The sequence below is a fragment of the Phragmites australis genome, chromosome 15, assembly GCF_958298935.1.
Source record: "Phragmites australis chromosome 15, lpPhrAust1.1, whole genome shotgun sequence".
Classification (NCBI taxonomy): domain Eukaryota; kingdom Viridiplantae; phylum Streptophyta; class Magnoliopsida; order Poales; family Poaceae; genus Phragmites; species Phragmites australis.
In genome coordinates, this window is record NC_084935.1 from 12,576,658 (window position 1) to 12,599,274 (window position 22,617).

The following is a 22,617-nucleotide window of genomic DNA, read 5'->3' on the forward strand; positions in this document are numbered from 1 at the left end:
TCTATCTAAAACGGTAATTTCTATAGTTTTCTCTTTTTATAAGATCCAAGGAGGCATTTTATAGGATTCAAAGGGTTAGGACACTGTGAACCTGTGTTTTGGGAATCCTGAGTTCTATGAGAATCACGGAAGTAGGAAAATTGAGTCTGAAAAGAAATAAAAACGAAGCAAAGAAGTTGAATTACAGATCAATGACCTTTTTTCCAGTGAAAAATGTGAAATTAGGAGAAATAGAGGGGCTGACGCGCGAAACTGGGCGCCTCGAATCCTGGCCCGGGCGAGCAGCTTCCCTTCTCCCCGTCTCATGACTCAGCACCACCTCTCCATCCTCTCTCTCTCCTTCCTTCTCTCTCCTCGTATAAAGTGCCCCGACGCCGCCATCAGAGCGCCACACCTCCACGCAGCCGCCTCGGGCTCCGCCGACCCGGCTCGCCGCCGCAAATCCTAGCCGCCGGCCCGCCCGCTTGCCCATGGCCGCGGAGTCCTGCGGCAGCCGCGGCGCCTCGCCCCCGCCGCCCCCCTCCGCGGGCGCCGGCGCGGTCGGCAGGCGGCGAAAGGCGGAGGCCTACGCCGAAGTGCTCCGCCGCATCCGCGCCGGCCACGGCGGCGCGAGCCCCGGGTTGGAAGACGAGCTGTGGGCCCACTTCCAGGGCCTACCCGCCAGGTCCGCCTCTCTCTCTCTCTCTCTCTCTCTCTCTCTCTCTCTCTCTCTCTCTCTCTCTGTGTGTGTGTGTGTGTGTGTGCGCGCGCGCGCGGGCGCGCGTGCGTGCGCGCGCGGGCGCGCGTGCGTGCGCGCGCGAAATTTCGATGCATCGCGCTTGGCGCATAGGCTGCGGTACTGTTAGATCGCATGAGGAGTTGATCTACATCGGACTCGCTCCATTGTTCTTCATCTTGGTTGTTTGCGGCTGGGGTCCAGCGGATCGCACAGGAGCTGATCCAACGCAGCTGCTCGAAGCCGCTGTAGCGCTATAGCTAAAGCTTGCGTCTTTTTGCAGCTGATAAGATTTGCGTTCGTCTTCGCGCTTGTCGCTGCCTCGCTGGGTCCAGGTAGCTTTCTTGATGCTACGTACGTGGACACGGATCAGGATGTAACCCGGGGTTTCTCTTTCTTGCTTAGTACTTGCTTATTGACTCAATTAGCGTAGGAGCTTAACTACTACTAATCCTTCCCGTTGCACAATCTAGATTAACCCCAACCCAACTCGTCGTGCAAACACAGCTAGTACATGCAGTACAGCACCTTGTAGTACAACAATCAACAAGTTGCTATTTTTCATTCTCTGTTTATCAGTGGAATCTAGTTTATTTTCTTTCGTGGAAGGAAGACGTGGTGCCGGCCTCGTTGGACCGTCGGCGCACCACCTAGAAATGGATGTTTGTTATCTTCTCTTCCTTGCGTTGGTGGACACTCACATATCTCTCTTCCTACGGGGATTTATTTCATTCTCGTCTGAACGTAACTTTGTGAAAATATCCAGTGTTCTGACTTTTAAGCTTGGACTGTGCGTGTAAACATGGACTGCTTGGGCATTCCTAGATCGCCATTATGTTTTGTTGATATATTACTTGTTTTTTTTTTCTTTCGTTGACACTGTGCTGTTTGCTCCTTTAGAAGTGCTTTGTCTTTCTGTCGTAGCATTGTCAGGGCTTCAAACCATCTAGCTTCGTTCATTAGAGTACTGTAGCGTTACGTATTTATGTTTCCTTGTAGCTCTTCAACACTGGTGGAGAAGAAGCATTGAGTGGAATAATTTCATGTCCTTGACTTCAGATGTTTGACATGCTTGGCTATGTGCATTGGACAGATATGCGTTGGATGTGAATGTTGAGCGGGTTGAGGATGTCTTATTGCACAAGAAATTGCTTGAGCAAGCCCATGAACCCATGAATGGGCTGGTCTTTGATGTTCGTCTTTCACAGGTGATTAATTCATTCGGCAGTGTCTACTTTAATTTAGTAATACTGATTTTTTACCCAGTCATCTAGGTAACCATTATTTTGCCCATGTTTTGCTATGAAATAGTCTTGAACTCTTCCTTAATTTTTTTGAGCTGGCTCCTTTCTAGTTTAAGATCTCAAACTACAATCAGTTTTCTCTGTCAGTTGCTGCATGATGTTGTTAAGTAGCATGTTACCATGTGCCGTTGTGAAAACGAACTATGTATAACGAACTATGTATAGACTGACTTCCACTTTTATTGCATTGCATGGGCACACATTTTCATCTTTTTCACACTACTACTGCTGATAGCTAGTTCTTTTCATTTTATGTGGAAAAACCACTTTTGCAAGAAAATTAGTTATCATTAAGCTTCTCTTGCCTTGTCAAATGAATCTGCATGAAGGGTTAAGATGACCCAATCAGTTTCAGAATAAAAAATATTCTGTGCGCTTCTCGATTATGCAAAGATGAAGTGATAGATAATGTATCATGGTTATTATTTTTGGGTATTTTTCTTCCTTTGTCCCTTGTTTCTTGCATTCCAATATTCTCAGAGTAGATCATACATTCATGATTTGCTGCATTTTTTTAATCAAGAAATGCAGAGGGATATAAGATGCATAAACTTTCTTACTTACATACTTAGTGTACTATACTAGTCACGGTGTATGTGGATCCACGTTGCCGTAGTATTATAGGATGGATGAGATAATGATATGAAAAATCATATTTCGTTTCCAATCTTACTACAAATAGTTTGAAATTGTAGTAGATATCAACCGTGTTAGTTGGTACCATATTTTCAATGGGTGGGGAACACAAATTCCAGTCGATTAGGATCTCCTAGGTGGATGGTTGCGATCCTTCAGATCTGCCAAATTTGTCCTTTTATAGTATAGAAACTATTTAAACTTTTTAGCATACTGCAGTATCTTTCATCAGAATGTTATGAAACTCAACTCAACGAACTGGACCTTTAGTTGCTGATAATTTAGTTTTAGGTTGTTCCTCTGGAGGAAAGCACTGGACTTGAGTCCTCAACTTCCTTTAAACAAGAAGAACAAGATCCCCAATGCTCAGCATTTGCATCAAGAGATCAAAGGTGATTTTGGTCTAGTCTTCTCTCATATTGTTCTGTTCGCTTGCAAGTTTGTTAGCTTGCATTGTTTGGATTGTTTTAACATCTCCTATGTTCCACTTATAGTATCGTTTAACTATTTGTATTTTAATGCTTCTAAAAAGAGTACGAAAGCAGAGATTCGTTTTAAGTCTTGTGTGTTTCCATTAAAAGTGTCGCATTTCTTTACCATCTTTATCGGTCTTCTGCAGTATTTAGTATTCTTTGGTAATAGTGAGTTAAGGGCGACTATTTCTGATATGTAATCCCATTACAGGCCTTTGCATGAAATTATATTTGCATGTGACGATAAGCCAAAGCTTCTTAGTCAGGTAAACTTTCAACTTTTATCTGAACTGGAAACTACTATTTGCATTTTAACGTGCTGTGGTGTTTGTCTGCACATTGCCTTCTCTCTGCGGCGACCTGATATAGTAATTAAATAGCCTCCAGACTGGGGAACCTCAACCAGCATGGAGCCGCTAATGCGAGCAATGTGTGTGTGTGCATTTTCTTTTTTACTTAGGGTGCTTAGTAGCATGGCTGCCGCCTGGATTTGTATGCTACAGCAGGCTTGTGGCCTGTGTATAACTTGATATTGCGTATGCATTCCATCTCTGTTCTGCATACTTAGACTTCACATCTCACGCACTTTCTTTTCCATTTTCCTGAAATTATGCTTTGATTTAGCATCTACTTGCTTGGAAATAATTATGGTATCATAAAAAGATGGTTCTATCATAGTGGTTCAGTCTAATCTGGATAATGATAAGACTAATTTGCATTTGTTTGTACTATGTTGTGACATGTCATGATGAGTTTTGATTTGGAAGTATCACTAGGGTCTGGTTAGTATGATACTGTGAAGGAATTCTCAGCAGTTCAGTTGTTTGAGGATGTTGTCAATAATATTTGCTAGTATATAAGGAAGACTCTGGTTTACTGTAGCAACAATGTGATCTTTTCAAGGCTTATATGCCAAGTACGGGGGCATTTGCTTTTTTGCCACCGTTGATCTCCGGTGGTATCCCATTTACCACCCTGCCCCACATGCATAGATTCAGAGTGGCCCGCATGACATTCTCAGCAGCAATTGCCACTTTCTCAGGGTGGCAACTGAGCAATTATCCCTTCTTACATAAGTATGCTGAGTAGTACCCCCAATTCAAATGCTCTGCTCTGTTACGATAACCAATTACCAAACTCCAGTACATTGTGTATGAGAGTCCACTAGGTTCATGAGTAAAGAGGATAGTGAGATTGACTTCTGGCCTACTTTAATTTTTTTTTTGTCTTTCTCATCGCTAGCCGTCTTTGAATGGCTGGAAGCTAGAAGTGTTGTAATATGTGCGAGGCTGGAAGCTAGAAGTGTTGTAATATGTGCGATATAAAAAGCATATATATACATATTCCAATAAACAAATAACACGAGCAGAAGGAAACACATGATAAATACATGAATATGAGAGACATGACTGTCATACCATGAGCACAGAAAATATCAATCATGTATTTAAAACTGAACTGAACTTGATGTGGTATTAAAATGGCTCTCAGATGATTCTTATCAGCTGGCTCCAGATCATTAAAGATCTGCTCCCACACTGGCCTATTAGCTATATCACAAATTAAACTAGAATATGAGATCACACCTAGATAGCAACCTTGATATGCAATTCTCTGAATTCTACAAACTCCTGGATAGAATTACCAAGGTATTATAACTGAAAACCAGAATTCAGCACTTAGATAACTCTTCTGTTCTCACAAGACAAAAGTTCAGAACACTAGCACCTCCCTGCGCAAGTGACAGAATGGAGTACAGAAGCTGCTCCAAGCTACATATTGCAAAGCAATCTTCACAATGTGCTGAACTCAGAGACAGTTACCACTCAAGTCCAGGAGTACAAGCAAATAGGCAGTGACAGACAACTAAAATCAGAATTCAGCTAACAGGAGATCAAAGTTCACATAATCAAACTGAAAATCATATCACTGCCTATGCCAATTGCAAACAGAGATTCAAGGTTGTATCTATTGTACTCAACATCCTAGTTCAATTTCAATGAAATTAATCAACACTGAGCAAGTATACCAGGCATCCAACAGTTCAGATCAGAGGGAGAAGAAAGCTCACAGTGAAATATGTTGGAACGAGCTGGTGAGTGAGGCAAGGCACGGCTCAGTTGCCGCAGTCCCAGAAATCCAACCACCCGCCGTTGCTGCCGGAGGGAGGGATGACGGAGATACAGTACCTCGACCGCACGGCCACTGCAGTGCGAGCGAGCCTCGGCAGCGCAGCTCCGGACACCAACAAGTCACCTTCCCAGTGCCGCAAGAGCTCCGCCTGAATCACAGTTGGAGCCCGAGCTCCCAACCGTTAAAGCTCAAATCACAGAGGGAAGAGAGGGGAATCAGAAAATGTGAGATGCCCAAGATTTCTCCTCACCCGAATCAACTCACAGCCGCAGTAGAAAAAGGGAAGGCCAGCAGCAGACTCACGGCACAGAGGAGCCACTCCTCCGAACCCTACGCGCTCACCTTCCCATCGGGCTGCATCAAACGGCCAGCACCTGCCAAGTCGACGCCCAGCACGGCCCTGAGCGTGAGATGCCTGGAGAGGCAGTTGCTGCCGCCGCCATCCCTCTCCCCCGAAGGGGATTTTTTCCTTCTTCTCTTCACCCTGTCAGCCGGCACCCTTTAGGGCACACCAGACAAGGGCCTGTGTCCAAAACCAATAAGAAGGCCCAGCTGCTAATGAAATTCAGCCTAGAGAAGCAATTATCATATTAAAATTTCTAAAGAATATACAACAGTCCCCACCAAATTTTAATGTTGGTAAAGTTCGGTTTTACATACAGGAATTGAGTAAAGTGTACCTTTCGGGTTTGAACACAATACCTAGTCATATAGATTTTAGCTCGAACAGACAGACGAGGACTATACCTTGATCCTCTATCTTGGTGTAAGAGCTTCCATCCATACAACACCTTGTACTAGGCTGCTAAGCCTTTAGCTCTCGGTTTGGACGTTATGGTCATGTCCGAGTACCTTTGATTCATGAGTGCCACTCAGAGAAGTACCCGGCTTCTCTGTGATTGCGACCACACAATCACACTCACATAGGTGAATTCTCCTAGATATCCTATAGGACGACATCTATTGCCATTCGGCACTGAATTCATTAAGAGCTAGCAGCTCAACCTCTCCTACAGAAGAGCATAGCAGCAAATGGGATCGATTTGCTCTTATATCCACACAGCTTGTTTTCCTAAAGCCTAGTTCACGGGATCTCCGATTTGCTAGGATAGGTTACTGCCGGTGTGAACCTTATCAGAGGGTAATAATCCCATTCCTCTTGACGCCGCTTGAATGACTGTTCTAGCCATTCCTTTTGTGAAAGGGTCCGCAAGGTTCCTTTTGTGAAAGGGTCCGCAAGGTTCCTTTCAGACTGAATATAATCCACAGCGATTATACCCGTCTCTAGTGCATGCCTTAGCGACTTGAGTCGTCGTTTTATATGCTTCGAAGACTTCATATTGTCCTTCCTACTCTACACCTTAACCAGAACTGTTTGGTTATCGCAGTAGGTGAGAACAGCCGGAATTGGTTTATCCAATATCGGCAGGTCAGAAAGGAGTTCTCTAATCCATTCTGCCTCTACGGCTGCTGAGTCTAGCACCACTAGCTCAGCCTCCATCGTGGAGCGAGTAAGGATGGTCTGCTTAGATGACCTTCAAGACACTGCTCCGCTTGCTAGAGTGAAAACATATCCACTCGTAGCCTTCATATCATCCGAGTCACTGATCCAGTTGGAATCACTGAATCCTTCTATGACTGCAGGATGGCCAGAATAGTGAATCGCAAGATTCTTTGTCCCCTTTAGATACTTGAGTATCCTCTCCAATGATCATCTCCTGGGTTGGACGTATAACGACTCAACCTGCATACTGCATATGAGATGTCAGGCCTGGTTGCACTGGCCAAGTACATAAGGAAACCTATCACCTGTGAATACTTTAACTGGTCTTTTCCATGGCCTACATTTTTCTTCAGCTTAGCATTTGGATCATAGGGCGTGGCTATAGGCTTACAGTCTATCATACCAAAACGTGTAAGCACATTGTCCACATAATGGGATTGACTGAGTGTTATCCCATTCTCGCCCTTTAGGAGCTTGATGTTTAGAATATTACATCAGTTTCTCCCAGATCCTTCATATCGAAGTTCTGAGATAGAAAAGGCTTGGTATGGTTAATCATTTCCAGGTCTGTCCCAAACAGCAATATGTCATCCACGTATAAACATAGAATAACACCTCAACCCTCACCATAACGATAGTACACACACTTATCGGCTTCATTAACACCGAAGTCAGTGTAGTATCAAACTTTTCATGCCATTGCTTAGGGTCCTGTTTGAGACCATACAGGGATTTGATTAGCCTGCATACTTTACGCTCCTGTCCTATTACCACAAATCCATCTGGCTGCTGCATATAAATCTCCTCATCCAGCTCTCCATTAAGGAAAGCGGTCTTGACATCCATCTGATGCACAAGGAGATTATGCGAGGCAGCCAGTGCTAAGAGCACACGGATAGTGGATAATCTGGCCACAGGAGAATAAGTATTGAAATAGTCTTCTCCTTCCTTTTGCGTAAAACCATTAGCCACTAATCGGGCCTTGTGCTTTTCTATAGTATTATCGGGTCTGCGCTTTCTCTTGAAAATCCATTTGCAGCTGACCGGCTTGCAGCCCACTAGGAGGTTTGCTAACTCCCAGGTTCCGTTAGTGATGATCGAGTCCATTTCACTACGGACTGCTTCCTTCTAGTACTTCGCTTCTGGAGAAGCGTATGCTTCTGAAAGGTTTTGTGGTTCATCATCCATGATATAGGTGACAAAGTCATCTCCCAATGTTTTTCTAGTTCTTTGTCTCTTGCTCCTCCTAAGTTCCAAATCAGGAACCATGTCATCAACACTCTGAGGAACATGGTCACCAACTAAAAGATCATGGGAAACAATCTCCTTCGCTCGCATAGGAAAGATGTGCTCAAAGAATGTCTTATCCCGAGACTCCATTATCGAGTTAACGGCAATATCTGAGACATCAGAATGGACCACTAGGAATCTATAGGCTGTGCTCTGGTGTGCATACCCTAGGAAGACACAATCAACAGTCTTTGGTCTTAATATCCTTTTCTTCGGCAGGGGAACATGTACTTTAGCTAAACAGCCCCAAGTGCGAAGAAAGGACAGATTCGGTTTCCTCCCCTACCTCCTTCATAAGGGGTTACCTCGCGATTTCGAGGAGCGACCCTGTTCAGGACATAGTTAACTGTGAGAACAGCCTCACCCCACCATGAGTTAGCCATATCAGAACTTTGTAATAGGGCGTTAACCAGGTCACAAATGGTTCGGTTCTTTCTCTCGGCTACTCCGTTGGCCTGAGGTGAGTATGGTGGCGTAAATTCATGGATTATACCACTTTCTTCACAGAACTCGGAGATATCCTTGGGAATATATTCTCCAGCTCTGTCAGATCTTAGTCTCTTAATTGTCTTCCCCAGCTGGTTTTCTACCTCAGCTTTATAGATCTTGAAGTATTCTAAAGCTTCATCCTTTGTTCTAAGCAAAAAGATGTAGCAGAACCTAGTAGCATCATCTATAAGAGTAAAGAAGTATCTTTTGCAACCCTTAGTTAATATTCCATTCATCTCGTACAGATCAGAATGGATCAGCTCAAGTGACGAGGTGCTTCTCCCCTCGACCGAGGGAAACGGTTTGCGGGGCTGTTTTGCTTACACACACCTCGCACTTATGACTCTTGTCATAATTATATGAAGGAATAAGATCCATCTTGCTCATACCCACAATTGCTTCATTATTAACATGACACAAGCGTAAATGCCAGATATCAATGTTCTTATTAGAATAGGAAGAGTAGAAAATGTTTGCAGAACTGTCAAGAATAGAAATGCGGAACATACCTCCGCAATCATAGCCTTTTCCTACAAACGACCCACACCTGGTCATCACTACTTTATTTGACTCGAAGACTAATTTTATTCCTTGCCGGCACAACATCGATCCGCTGAGAAGATTACGGGTCATGGTAGGCATGAACAGCACGTCCTTGAGGACAAGAGTCTCGCCAGAAGTCAGCTTCAGGCTCACTTGTCCTACTCCGCGCACAGCTGCTGAGACCCCGTTCCCCATCAGTACGGATCCACCATCTGCACCCTGTAAAGAAGTGAAACACGTTTGATCAGCACAGATATGCCTTATAGCACCTGTATCAACCCACCAACTTACTAGTGAGTTTGCCATAAAGATCTCAGGTACATACCTACTAGTGGAGTCACCTTTGCCAGTATCATCGGCCGTTACAACCGCCACATGTACTTGGGCTTTGCCTGCCTTTTGCTGCTCAGGTGTCGGCCCCTTGCCCTTACGATCGCAACATCTATTGGCCTTATGATCCAACCCGCCGCAGACGTAGCAAACAATCTCGGGCTTCTTCTTCTTCTTCATAGCATTAGCCTTCGGTCCAAAAAAACCAGGCTTAGCCTTCTCTTTCTTCACATTCTTCCCAGGATGTTTCTTGTGCTCGACAAGGTTAGCTTGAGCGGGCGCCTTCACCCCATCATAGCCTGCCTTTGACTTCTCTTCGACATTTATAGCAGCAATGAGCTCATTAAGGGTCAATCGCTGCTTTAAGTGCCGACGTGCAGTGACAAAGTCACGCCAAAAAGTAGGCAGCTTGGTCAGAATGGCATTAACCTGAAAGTTCTCCGGGAGGACGCAACCATATTGGCCTAAATCACGCACGATCAGCTGTAACTCATGAATTTGTTCCATAACTGATCTGCTATCTCGCATGCAAAAGTTCAGGTAGCTTGCCACCATGAAGGACTCATTGCCATTATCGCTTTCAGCATACTTGTCATTCAGCTCCGTCCACACCTTCCGTGCTTCCCTGGATTCCACGTAGACGTCGAAGAGCCTGTTCGACAGAACGGCCAAGAGACGTGCTAGGGCTGAGGCATTTGCCTTCTCCCAACGGGCCGTTAACGCGTCGAGACGCGTTCTTTTGACCTCGTCTAGCACGGCTTCCCCTTGAGGGGCGGGTGGCTCTTCGGTGAGGACCCAGAATAATCCGAGCTCCATCAACCATAGCCTCATCCGGGCTTACCAGCGCTTAAAGCCGGTTCCATCGAAGCTCTCAGGCTTAATCGCGTCCAAGGACGACGGTGGTAGGGCAGAAGAGCCAAAGCTAGCCATCACAGAAGCAGTTGGATTTCTGGATTGTTGTAATATGTGCGATATAAAAAGCATATATATACATATTCCAATAAACAAATAACACGAGCAGAAGGAAACACATGATAAATACATGAATATGAGAGACATGACTGTCATACCATGAGCACAGAAAATATTAATCATGTATTTAAAACTGAATTGAACTTGATGTGGTATTAAAATGGCTCTCAGAGGATTCTTGTCAGCTGGCTCCAGATCATTAAAGATCTGCTCCCACGCTGACCTATTAGCCGTATCACAAATTAAACTAGAATATGAGATCACACCTAGATAACAACCTTGATATGCAATTCTCTGAATTCTACAAACTCCAGGATAGAATTACCAAGGTATTATAACTGAAAACCAGAATTCAGCACTTAGACAACTCTTCTGTTCTCACAAGACAGAAGTTCAGAACACTAGCACCTCCCTGCGCAAGTGACAGAATGGAGTACAGAAGCTGCTCCAAGCTACATATTGCAAAGCAATCTTCACAATGTGCTGAACTCAGAGACAGTTACCACTCAAGTCCAGGAGTACAAGCAAATAGGCAGTGACAGACAACTAAAATCAGAATTCAGCTAACAGGAGATCAAAGTTCACATAATCAAACTGAAAATCATATCACTGCCTATGCCAATTGCAAACAGAGAATCAAGGTTGTATCTATTGTACTCAACATCCTAGTTCAATTTCAATGAAATTAATCATCACTGAGCAAGTATACCAGGCATCCAACAGTTCAGATCAGAGGGAGAAGAAAGCTCACAGTGAAATATGTTGGAACGAGCTGGTGAGTGAGGCAAGGCACGGCTCAGTTGCCGCAGTTCCAGAAATCCAACCACCCGCCGTTGCCGCCGGAGGGAGGGATGACGGAGATACAGTACCTCGACCGCACGGCCACTGCAGTGCGAGCGAGCCTCGGCAGCGCAGCTTCGGACACCAACAAGTCACCTTCCCAGTGCCGCAAGAGCTCCGCCCGAATCACAGTTGGAGCCTGAGCTCCCAACCGCTAAAGCTCAAATCACAGAGGGAAGAGGGGAATCAGAAAATGTGAGATGCCCAAGATTTCTCCTCACCTGAATCAACTCACAAACGCAGTAGAAAAAGGGAAGGCCGGCAGCAGACTCATGGCACAGAGGAGCCACTCCTCCGGACCCTACGCGCTCACCTTCCCATCGAGCTGCATCAAACGGCCAGCACCTGCCAGGTCGACGCCCAGCACGGCCCTGAGTGCGAGATGCCCGGAGAGGCAGTTGCTGCCGCCGCCATCCCTCTCCCCCGAAGGGGATTTTTTCCTTCTTCTCTTCACCCTGTCAGCCGGCACCCTTTAGGGCACACCAGACAAGGGCCTGGGCCCAAAACCAATAAGAAGGCCCAGCTGCTAATGAAATTCAGCCCAGAGAAGCAATTATCACATTAAAATTTCTAAAGAATATGCAACAAGAAGCTCTACGCAAATGATTGAAGCCTTGTCTAATTGGATGGGTTAATTGCATGCACCGAATGTTTATATATAAATTGCTTCACTGTTGGAAGTTCTTGTGTAGCAATAGGTGGATCGGTTGGTCTTGTCTGTAGGACAAGCTTTATAAGAGTTAGTTTTCTTGTTTACTAGCTATGCCAGTTCTTGTTTTGTCTTGTGGATTATTTCCTCTTTCGTACGTCATATTATTAATAATATATTTTCGGTAGGATCTTACATACTGTTCCCATAAAAAAATGGGTATTTATATACTACAGTTTTATACTTGATCAGTTGGTTCTACTCTCTATTTCTTCATGATTCAGAACACTTGAGCCACTATGATTTACTTTTGGCTAGTTGCTTTCTATTGTTTTGGGTCAAGTAATATATACATTTTGTTTCGTCCAGCTAACCTCTCTACTTGGGGGGCTTGGTCTTAATATCCAAGAAGCACATGCATACTCGACGAGTGATGGCTATTCCTTAGACATCTTTGTTGTTGAGGGCTGGAAGTATGAGGTAATTCAACACTTCTGGAGAAAACCTAACTATCCTTAGTACTGGTCATGTACACTGAAACTACAATTCTTAAGTACCTATGTACTGAATGTGCGTACACCTAATGTCCAGTCAGATTTAGGTTTAAATTTCGTTATTTGTCCAATGACAGGAAATTTCGACATTGTATTCCAGAGTACAATTGGACTCAAAATCAGAAGCATTTTAGATATTAGTATATTTATACCGACTATTTCACAAACCTTACAAATTCCAAAGTATTTCTACTAAAATTCGACAAGGTTTTAACACTGCACGGATGCGATAACATGGTTTGAACAGTAACACCAACAAATATAAGAGTTCACTTTATCTGCTTGATTAGCTAACATTCAATGGTCAAAGCTATTATAGTTCAAACTTAGCTAAAATAATCTTCCCTTGCATTGTTCTAATGCTATTTTTTTATTATTTTGAAATGTGCCACCCCAGGTATCTATGTCATAGTTTATGTGTGACAGCATGCCTAAAGGCAAGAAGGAAGCAAACATAAAGTTCGCCTATTCAGTTACATGTAATGCTTTTGGGCCCTTTAGTTTACTTTAACAAATCAAAATTTCTTTTACCTGTCATCATGTGTCATGGTTGTGACCAGGATTAAAGATCCTGTTGGTAACCGGGTGGTTATCGCTGGTTACTGAGTATCCCAGATTAGAGTGGGTTCTACGAAGCTGACCAGATTATCCAAACTCTAAAAAATTTGTGTTTTGAATCCCAAATTTAAAACAGTCCCACTTAGATCTGAAAGCTCTTTCCATAAAAGGAGGGATTTGAAGGATCAAGGATCAATTATAGGCATCACTTTGCACTTTGAAGTACTTGTCCATGGCCGTTTTAAATTCAAATTTTGAACTGGTCCAACTTAGATCCGAAATCTCTCTTCTGAAAACAAAGGAATTTGGAAACTCAAGGGTCAATGATACGCACAGTATCGTTGCCATTGGTGCCTGGCTGCCTGCAATAACATCTCATCTATCGTCCGCCTTGAACTATCATATTCCTACTCTTGTCTCGCTTGTTACAAATTCCATCTCTGCCTATGCTGGCTTCTTTTTACTTAGAAAGCATGAATAATGTTGGCTAGAAAAAAGACGGAGACCGAAAAAGCAACACAGAAATTCTGGCAGATTGAAAACAGAGGATTTGATTTGTATCGTTGTCTAAATAACAAATAAATGCATGTCACTTGATGGTTTTGCATTTGAAACATGCATCCTGTGTTCCTTGGCAGTTGTAGTTTCTTCCATATGCATTTGCACGTGATCTTAGAAGCAGCAAAAGGGAAGAAAATCTTGGGTTGTTGGTACTGATTTGTTAGTTTGTTATATTTCACGTTAGTAAATATGAAAATGGACGCCACTGGTTAGGACATGGTTTATTGTCAAACGAAAACAAACTGTAGAAAACCAAAACCATCTCTCCAAACCAGCAATTGCCCTTTTGCTTGACAACCTTCCAATCCCATTTCATTAATGTGATTCAGTGTTGTTTCTTGATGGCTTAATCGTCAGTTCTCGATAGCATTCGGATGGTTTTTTAGGGAGGCAAAGTTTCCAGATATTTGATTTGAAAATATGAACACATGATTTCAGATTGTTTATTTCTTATTCTTGCTAGTAACTGTTTAAAGACCGGTTCTGGCACACCAGCGGTTACCAATCTTGTTGACCGATACCCGAAAATACAATCCTGGTTGTGACACATAAGAAAGTTTCAGAGTTGTCGCAAAGTTGTAACTGGCCTGGAGTGGCCACTTGAAATTTTAAAATATTTATATCTCTGACCTTTTATATTTATTAGCCTTTTGTTTCATACTCTTTTCCAACATTGTCCAGGTTGATGTTCTCCGAAGTGCATTGAGGAAAGGTGTTGAGAAAATAAAGGTAACAGGATAGAACAATCCTTTTGCTGGAATGTAACTGAGTTTTAGTTTTAATTTCTAAGTTCTTACTTTTATATGGCAAGTCTCATGTTAGTTCTGTTGTACTACAAATTTGTAACCAGTAATCACTTGAGGTTTACAATTTTTTACTTTTGTTGTTCTGTTTAAAACTTCATTGTCCATGAAAAGTTGTAAGTCCACAAAATCTTATTGTTGCTAGATAGTATGACTTGTTTGGCTATCAAAATAGCAAGAACAGTTAACCTCAGTGTAGTTTAGCCTTGGGGAACGACTTGAAAACATACAACGCCATTACACCTGGACCTGGTTCTCTTCATGCTGTTTATGGTCTAAATACTTTCTGTACATTGGTTCACCTTCTACGTTTTTTCTAATAATAATGCAGTACAGAGCATGGCCATTGGTCCAATCGATGCCAGTTAGGATGGGTCACCAGCTGTTGGAGGACTCTCCTTCATCTGACTTTGTCCAGATACCAGCTGATGCAACTGATGTTTGGGAAGTTGATCCCAGGCTTCTCAAATTTGAACAAAAATTAGCTTCTGGATCTTTTGGTGATCTGTATGTTCTAAGAAGTTAACTAAGGTAATAATACTTGTTATGAATAACTGACTTATTTGGCATGTTAACCATCAGATACCATGGGACATACTGTAGTCAAGACGTAGCAATCAAAGTACTCAAGCCTGAGCGGGTTAGCGTTGATATGCTGCGCGAGTTTGCACAGGAAGTATATATAATGAAGTAAGTGATGAGCTTTACTTATTCTAAATATTTTACAACTTCTATCACGCTCGTAGGATTCTGTTCCATTTTATTTGTATGATTGCTCAGGTGATTCGATATAATAACTTTTGTGTTTAAGAAGTAATATGATGCTATATTTCTGAAAGAAATGCTTATTCTCGTATGTTTGGAATTTGGGTTTACTGACCACGAACAATATTACTTGAGGTTCTTAGTCAAACATAGCAAATTTTTGAAGGATAATTATTAGAATAATGCATCATGCTCTGAGCTTGATGATTGGATGCTTGTCAATCTTGACATAAGCATAACACTCCCATCTCTTTCGTTTTTCAAATTGATCTGGTATGCTGTCGTTCTTGATCTATTTTGTCACCTTCTCCACCCGTGCTTAATTCTATTTTCGCAGAAAGGTCCGCCACAAGAATGTTGTGCAGTTTATTGGTGCATGCACCAAACCTCCTATTTTGTGTATAGTTACAGGTATACAGGCCTAACAGAGAGTAATACTGACGCAGAAGAGGTCTTCATGTGCTCAGTACTGCTCAGATTCTCTTATATTTCTATTTTGGAGCATCATTCATATTAGTTTTTGTCTTCCATTGTTAGAGTTCATGCCCGGAGGGAGTATTTTTGACTTCCTTTACAATAAACGAGGAAATTTTCAGCTCCGGGATGTGCTAAGAGTTGCATCTGACGTGTCCAAGGGAATGAACTACTTGCATCAGATTAACATTATCCACAGAGACTTGAAGACTGCTAATCTTCTAATGGATGATCAGGTACTTGTCTGCTCGTCATATATTATTAACATTTGATGCATCATTTACGTTAACAATATGGAACTACTACAATTCTCACTTCTCAGAATAATAGAAAGTATAGAAGATACCTCTTGTTGGTGTATTGAGTAAAGGGTACTTTGGCAAACGGACTTCATGAGGATATAACGGCTAGAGACATATATTTCCTAAAATTAGTCGGTCGTGCGACCAGGGTATGGTTCCCGCGACTAGTATAAGGTATACGCGATCAGTCTCCTTGCGCCATCGCATAAACCCACGACCGGCCTCACTGGTCGCAGGGCCGAATCTGACACAATTTGTCCAATTGTATTTATTGACATCCACTCAAGTATTTTCCTTCTTCAGGCGCAAACTCCAGTAGACAAAGTCATGGGTAACGCAGAGGGGTATTGTCATGTCTCGTAGCATTAAATGCTACGAAGTGGGACTTTTGCAGGTCGATGCGGCGCCGCACGACGGACGGGACGTTGTTAGTAGACCGATCAAGCAAGTGGTCAGAGACGGCACATGCGGGCATTGTCCCATCCCGTAGCATTAAATGCTGTGGAGTGGAATTTTGCAGACCTGCACACGATGCACGGGATGAGATATACTGAGCCCTCTGAGCAAGTGGACACGCCTAGTCCTCCATAATGATGGCTTGTGTTAGACATTAGGATGAGCATGGTCTTCTGTTTTGACCCACATGCAAATTCTTCTCCTTCCTACTATATAAAGGGATGAAGACCCTGTTTGTAGAAAGAAAGGGCAGATCAAGTCCGGAAGCCAGTTAGAACTACCTCTGTAACTAATTGAGATCCTCTGTAACACAACACGCAGGACATAGGACTATTATCCTCTTGGAGGTCTGAACTTGTATAACCCTGTGTTCCTGAGTTCATCGTACGCGCACACATCTGGAACGTTGTTCACGCACCCGCTGTGTGAGGAACCTTCCAAATAAATGCGATTGAACAGGTTGTGTCACTAAGTCGATCATTTACATAATCACGACTTCAACGATTAACTAGAATATCATCCTGGTAGTCTCGGCACGTGTTTTGTGCCCAAGATCGGAACACATGCCTTTCTAACATAAGCAATCACAACCAAGCTTAATAAAGAGCGAGTAATTTAAATTATATTACAAGATCTTAAGTATTAACAAGTTTAACAATTTACAACAAAAGAGATCTAAGAGGATACTAAAACTGATCAACTCCTAGCCAAAAGAGAAACTACGCAACGGAAATAAAAGCTATAGACCACAAAAGGTAGGTGAAGTCATATGCCCTCAGGCTTCACCCCAAAAACGCGACCACTGAGTAGTTGCCTACTCATACCCGTCACCCTCGATAGACGTGAAGTAACCAAACACCGTCTCTTCCTTACCTGCAAAACCTATAGAACAGCTGAGTACGAAGGTATTCGCAATACTTAATCCATATAGGGTACATATAAATAACATGACTCTAAGGATCATGCATTGAGCCATTAGCAAAAAAAAAATGCCACAAGGTTAAATACATTAATATGCTTAAGCAACCTATACATATGTGTGAGCACCTATGCTTAACCAACATATCTTGTAACCAACAAATTGCACATAAGTATAAATGAAAACATAGCAATACATAAATAGCCAATATCAACAATTCCCAACAGACCATCCATATCATCGTCTCACACTCGTAACTCTACGACCGATGCTCATGGACAGAAGCATACTCATGATCGAGAACACAGCAATTCGAATTGTTTCTACACCCTGCAAGAGGTACTCCTTTACCTACACGACTTGAGGGCCATACAGCTCATGTGCCCACACAGGCCCACGCGAGGGGCACTCGAGTCAACCTTTCTCAATAAACCCTAACCATTTGCTCATACGCTGATAGGTGCGGGGGTCATCCAAAACTAGAGCAAACTGAATATCCCTACAAACCCGTCCGCTCACACCATTGACTCGCACGCCAAAAGGTCACAACTACAAAGGTATTCGGTTTGTCGTTCTCATAATGCGACATGTAGTAAGTACGAAAAGTGCTAAAGCTAACGACACTGACTGATGGTGCTTAAACAATACAAAACGGTCTATGGTGCCTGGGCTCCTCTCCCGAACTACCCCGAGAAACTCCTCCGGGGCAGAAAACACCCTTAACACTGCCCACATCTCGTCTCATCCTCATAACTCACCTAACCAACATCATCAATATTATCATAGTGAACCGTAATTAAACCTATAGCTCGCGAGCGATGGAACAATCCACCACTCGACTTCTACTAGTGACCTATGCATCGCTAAGCATTTCGAATGACCTTGTAAATTAGACATCAAAAATATCGCCAAGGTTACAAAGATATGGATATTTAACAACTCAAGGTATAATGCAATCAACATAGGTTCTACTCACATAAACCCGATATTGACTCGCTACACATGCAAACATATATAGAGCATATCTTATCAATTTTAGACTCCACACTTCAATTCAAATGGTGCAATATGTCTAGATGCTTGTCTTGTTGCTTAGGTGGTTGCCTGATACTCTCCGTACAACACTCATAGAACTCCGGGAGGTTGACGTCGCCTTCAACCACGATCGCTTTACGCTCCGGTTCTTCGTTCACTAAAGAAAAACGCATGCAATGATGAGTATGAATGAAGTGCAACAATGCATGCTACAATATGTATGTGATGGAATGTCATAAAATATGCTTCATAATGTATGAAAATATTTTTCCTAACTAAAACAAGTCATAAGACTAGCAAAATTGGTTTCATAATTTTTGGACTTGTAAAGAATTAACGGTGAATTAATGAAGCATCAACCTAATTAATTTATCTCAAAAATTGAATTAATTATTTCATGGTTCGTGATATTTTTAATAGGTAGATTAGGGTATTATGAAACCAAAAATATTAGTTTTATAAGTTTTGGAGCTACGGGGAATTTATTATGAATTTTACAACTTTCAGCGAACGGTGAACTACATTGAAACAGTACTGTCTGAGTTGACCGTGGTCAGACCGCCGGCGTGCAGAGAGATTTGGGGTCTGACGGTCAGATCGGCCCGGGGGGCGGTCCGACTCTTGGAACGATGGTCATACCGCTATAAATGCGGTCAGATCGTTGTGCTCGACTGAGGGAATTTGGTGAGCTCACCGATGATGATTCCAGTGGCTTTTGGGTTGCGATTTTGGATCTAAAGCATCATCTTGACCTCCTCTACTACGTAGGACAACACGCACATGTAAAAAACGACCGAAACTCGGCTATTGCCTTTAATGACCGTGGAGGCCATTGTTGAGCTTGGTGAGCTCAAATTTGGTCAATCTAGCCATGTGGAAGGAATGGGAGGGGGGGGGGGGTTAGGGTGCTCACCACGTCCTAGCAAACCCTTGGTCCGGTCGTGGAGGTTGGGGAATGGCCGGAGCTCGAAATCACCGTCGGGGAGGTGGTGGACGGTTTGAGGAGGAAGAAGACGTTGTTGAGGAGCTCGAGCTCAACGGGGAAGACCACCTCTGGTGGGGGAGCTCACCAGGGACCTCCTCCTTGGCCTCCCCTCCTTGCTCCTCCTCTCCTTGGCTCGGTTAGGGAAAGAAAGGAGCAGTAGCTCCTGCTACTTGGCGTGGGAGAGTGTGGAAGAGTGTCCATGTGGGTGAGAGAGCAAATGAGATAGTGAGAGAGTGAGAGAAATGAGATAGTGAGAGAGTGAGAGAGTCAATCGACCACCTTAAGTCGAGCTTCTGTGTGCTGGCGGTCAAACCGCAACTGGCTCTGGTCGAATCGCGGGAAATCCCCGTGGCAGCGTACCTGGTAGTCAGACCGCGGGAGGGACCCCGGTCAGACCGCGAGGAGTTCTTTTGCTGAAATTTTTCTAAGTCTCCCCTCATCAATCTCCTTCTATTCCTTTCATTCTCTAAGGTTTTTAGAGATTCTCCAAAGCGCTCTAAACCATCTCTAAGTTATTTGAAATATGTTTCAAATAGTCTTTGATAGGCAAACATGTGTAAGCATATGCGATAACAATTACGCATGCTTAATTACGAGATTAGCATTTTTGGGACGTGACACGCCATCCAGCATACCCTAAAATCATTGTCAGGGACTAACCCTCGACATTTGACGCGCCAGGTAGGGGGGCGTATTTTTGTCGTTTCATCAAGTTTGAAAAGCTTGATCAGGTTACCATGGTCGGATCCACGGCAACCGCTGAGTCTCGTTTCGAAGACCCCGACTGCCGCGAGGTATTCGTCATGGGGTACCACCTGGATGAACCCGGTGTGCTCCAGGCATGGGACACTGAGACGGAGTTCGGGAGCTTTGAGACTCAACGCAAGGTCTGCATGGCGGACCATGCAGCAGGGGCGCTGGAGGCCCTCATGTCCCAAGCGCCGGTGGCGAACCCCTGGCTATACGCCAGAGGGAAACCAGTCCGGTGTCTGACAGGTAGGTGCTTCGAGACAACCTCCGCATCCCCATCGCCGTCCCAAGGAGCCCTTGCACAAGGTGTAGTCTACGATGGTGTCATCGCCTAGGCTATCGCGCCGCCCAAGAGCCACGGGCTCCCCCCCTCGCAACTTATCGCCGCTCCGCGCCTAGCGTCTCGACTACGAGACCATGATGTCGGTGCAGAACCTACAGACCCTGCGAGTGCTCCTTAGCCACCCACCTGTACTTATACCGGAGGGCTCGCTTGTGGCACCGTGGTTGCGTGATCTCGCCCTCCTGGCCAAGACCACCGAAAGCTAGACCACGCCAACATGCACCGCGCCCATCGCAAAGGTCGGTGAGGGTCACGGTTGCCAAGGGTCATGACAGGGCCCATGGTGGAATAGGTCTCGTGCTCCCTCAACCACAGGGGGTACTCGTGAACCACCACCACGTCGGGACAACCAACCTTTCGACCTCCGTGACTCTCTGCGCCAACGTGACCTCCGCGGCGTGATCCAGAGCCAGGTGGCCACTAAAGAGCAGGAGGACCGGGCTAAGCGGGAGTAGGAAGGGGGCAAGCAGACCTACCATATGCCTTCCCCTTGCAGGGAGGCATCGGATGGCTCCACCACATCGCCGGGACCTCGAGACCGCCGTCTCTCCCCCCGTGTGCGTGCCGCCGCCCAACAATGAGTGGCTCCCCATTACGGGACAAGGTACAATGCCCTATCCGCCCGGTTACGGGAGGTGCGCTGGCTGGACAAGTTTTGGCCGGTCCTAGCCGAGAAGTATGATGGCTCGACCAACCCGAAGGAGTTCTTGCAAATCTACACCACCATGGTGCAGGCTGTAGGAGGACATGAGAAGGTCATGGTTAACTACTTCCCTACCGTCTTGATCGGTTCTGCCCGGCCCTAGCTGATGAAACTCTCCCACGGGTCGATTCACTCCTGGGAGGACCTGTGCGACCAGTTAGTCACCAACTTCCAAGGGTCCTACGCCCGACCAGGGGTCGATGACGACCTATATCAGGTCCGACAATGACAAGGAGAGTCGCTGCGAGACTTCATATGCTATTTTACCGAACGCCGGAACACCATTCCAAGGATCATGGGAGAGTGATCATTGCGTTCAAGCGAAAATGGTCAAGAAGTTGGCCACTCGGGTCTGACGGGGTTGCCCCTGACCAGTCAGCACTGGGATAGCAGCATGTCGATCACATGGTCCACCACATCTTCGGAGGCACCACGATATATTCCTCTAACAAGGAATAGAAGTCGGTGGTTCAGGAGGTGTGGGCAACCGCATCAGACCCGAGCCCGCACCTGAAGTGGTCGGAGGTCCTGCTCACTTTCAGCCAGGCCGACCACCCCGCGTGCGTTAGACGCCCTGGTCGCTACCCCATCGTGGTCAAACCCACGATGCAGAACATCGACTGGGTCACATACTCGTCGATGGGGAGCTCGATCAACCTCCTCTTTGCTGACGCGCTGGACGCCTTGCAGATTCTGAGGAGCTCATTGAGGCCGTCTCCAACCTTCTTCAGGATCACCCTGGGCTCCTTGGCTAAGCCGCTAGAGCAAATCGAGCTGCCCGTTACCTTCGGCTCGCCGAACAACTTCAAAACCGAAAGGGTCCTGTTTGATGTGGTCGACTTCGAGACCGCGTATAACGCGATCCTCGAACGACCAGCGATGACCCAGTTCATGGCCATTGCCCACCACGTATACCAAGTGATCAAAATCCATAGGCCAACAGGAGCCATCACCATTGTTGGCAATGCCAAAATGGCCCTGCACTATGAGAAGAGAAGCCTCGACATGGTCGTGCTAACTCCCAGATCGCAGCCTGTGACCGCTGAACCCAGCGGGCGACCGGTAAAGGTCCATGTCATCGCCAGCCTAGACGATCGACTCAAGGCAGTGAGTCTGAACAACACCGACCCGACTAAGTCGGTCCAGATAGGGGCCGCACTGGATCCTAAATAGGGACTCGCGCTCATCACCTTTTTCCAGCCGGACGCGGACGTCTTTTCATGCAGTCCGTATGATGTGCCCGGAGTTCCTAGGGATGTGATCGTGCACAAGTTATCTATGCACCCAGATGCACGACCAGTAAAGCAAAAAGTGCGTTGATTTGCAGCCAACCGGAAGGAAGCGCTTCGTCAGGAGATCAATAAACTCCTGTAAGCAGGCTTCATCCGGGAGGTGCAGTATCCAGGATGGCTAGCTAACCCAGTCATAGTCCGGAAGCACAATGGCAAGTGGAGAATGTGTATCGACTTCACTGATCTTAACAAAGCGTGCCCAAAAGACCTTTTCCCTCTTCCCCGAGTCGACCAGCTAG

General features: G+C 44.9%; 1 protein-coding gene across 4 annotated transcripts in view; it reads left to right on the forward strand.

Moving 5' to 3' along the window:
• Nucleotides 1-273: 273 nt before the first annotated feature.
• The window catches only part of LOC133893204 (serine/threonine-protein kinase STY46-like), a 29,661-nt gene continuing 7,317 nt past the window's right edge, over nucleotides 274-22,617 (forward strand). For 2 of the 4 annotated variants that reach the window (XR_009904455.1, XM_062334178.1), the window contains exons 1-10: nucleotides 274-664; nucleotides 1,809-1,923; nucleotides 2,947-3,047; nucleotides 3,340-3,394; nucleotides 12,248-12,358; nucleotides 14,233-14,280; nucleotides 14,686-14,861; nucleotides 14,937-15,044; nucleotides 15,457-15,530; nucleotides 15,657-15,829. Coding sequence is in view for 2 of the 4 variants with exons in the window: in XM_062334178.1 (XP_062190162.1) it covers nucleotides 471-664; nucleotides 1,809-1,923; nucleotides 2,947-3,047; nucleotides 3,340-3,394; nucleotides 12,248-12,358; nucleotides 14,233-14,280; nucleotides 14,686-14,861; nucleotides 14,937-15,044; nucleotides 15,457-15,530; nucleotides 15,657-15,829 (1,155 nt within the window). In the remaining 2 variants the exon portion in view is untranslated. The remainder of the gene's footprint in view (nucleotides 665-1,808; nucleotides 1,924-2,946; nucleotides 3,048-3,339; nucleotides 3,395-12,247; nucleotides 12,359-14,232; nucleotides 14,281-14,685; nucleotides 14,862-14,936; nucleotides 15,045-15,456; nucleotides 15,531-15,656; nucleotides 15,830-22,617) is intronic. The other 2 variants (XR_009904456.1, XM_062334177.1) reach the window with 2 other exon arrangements.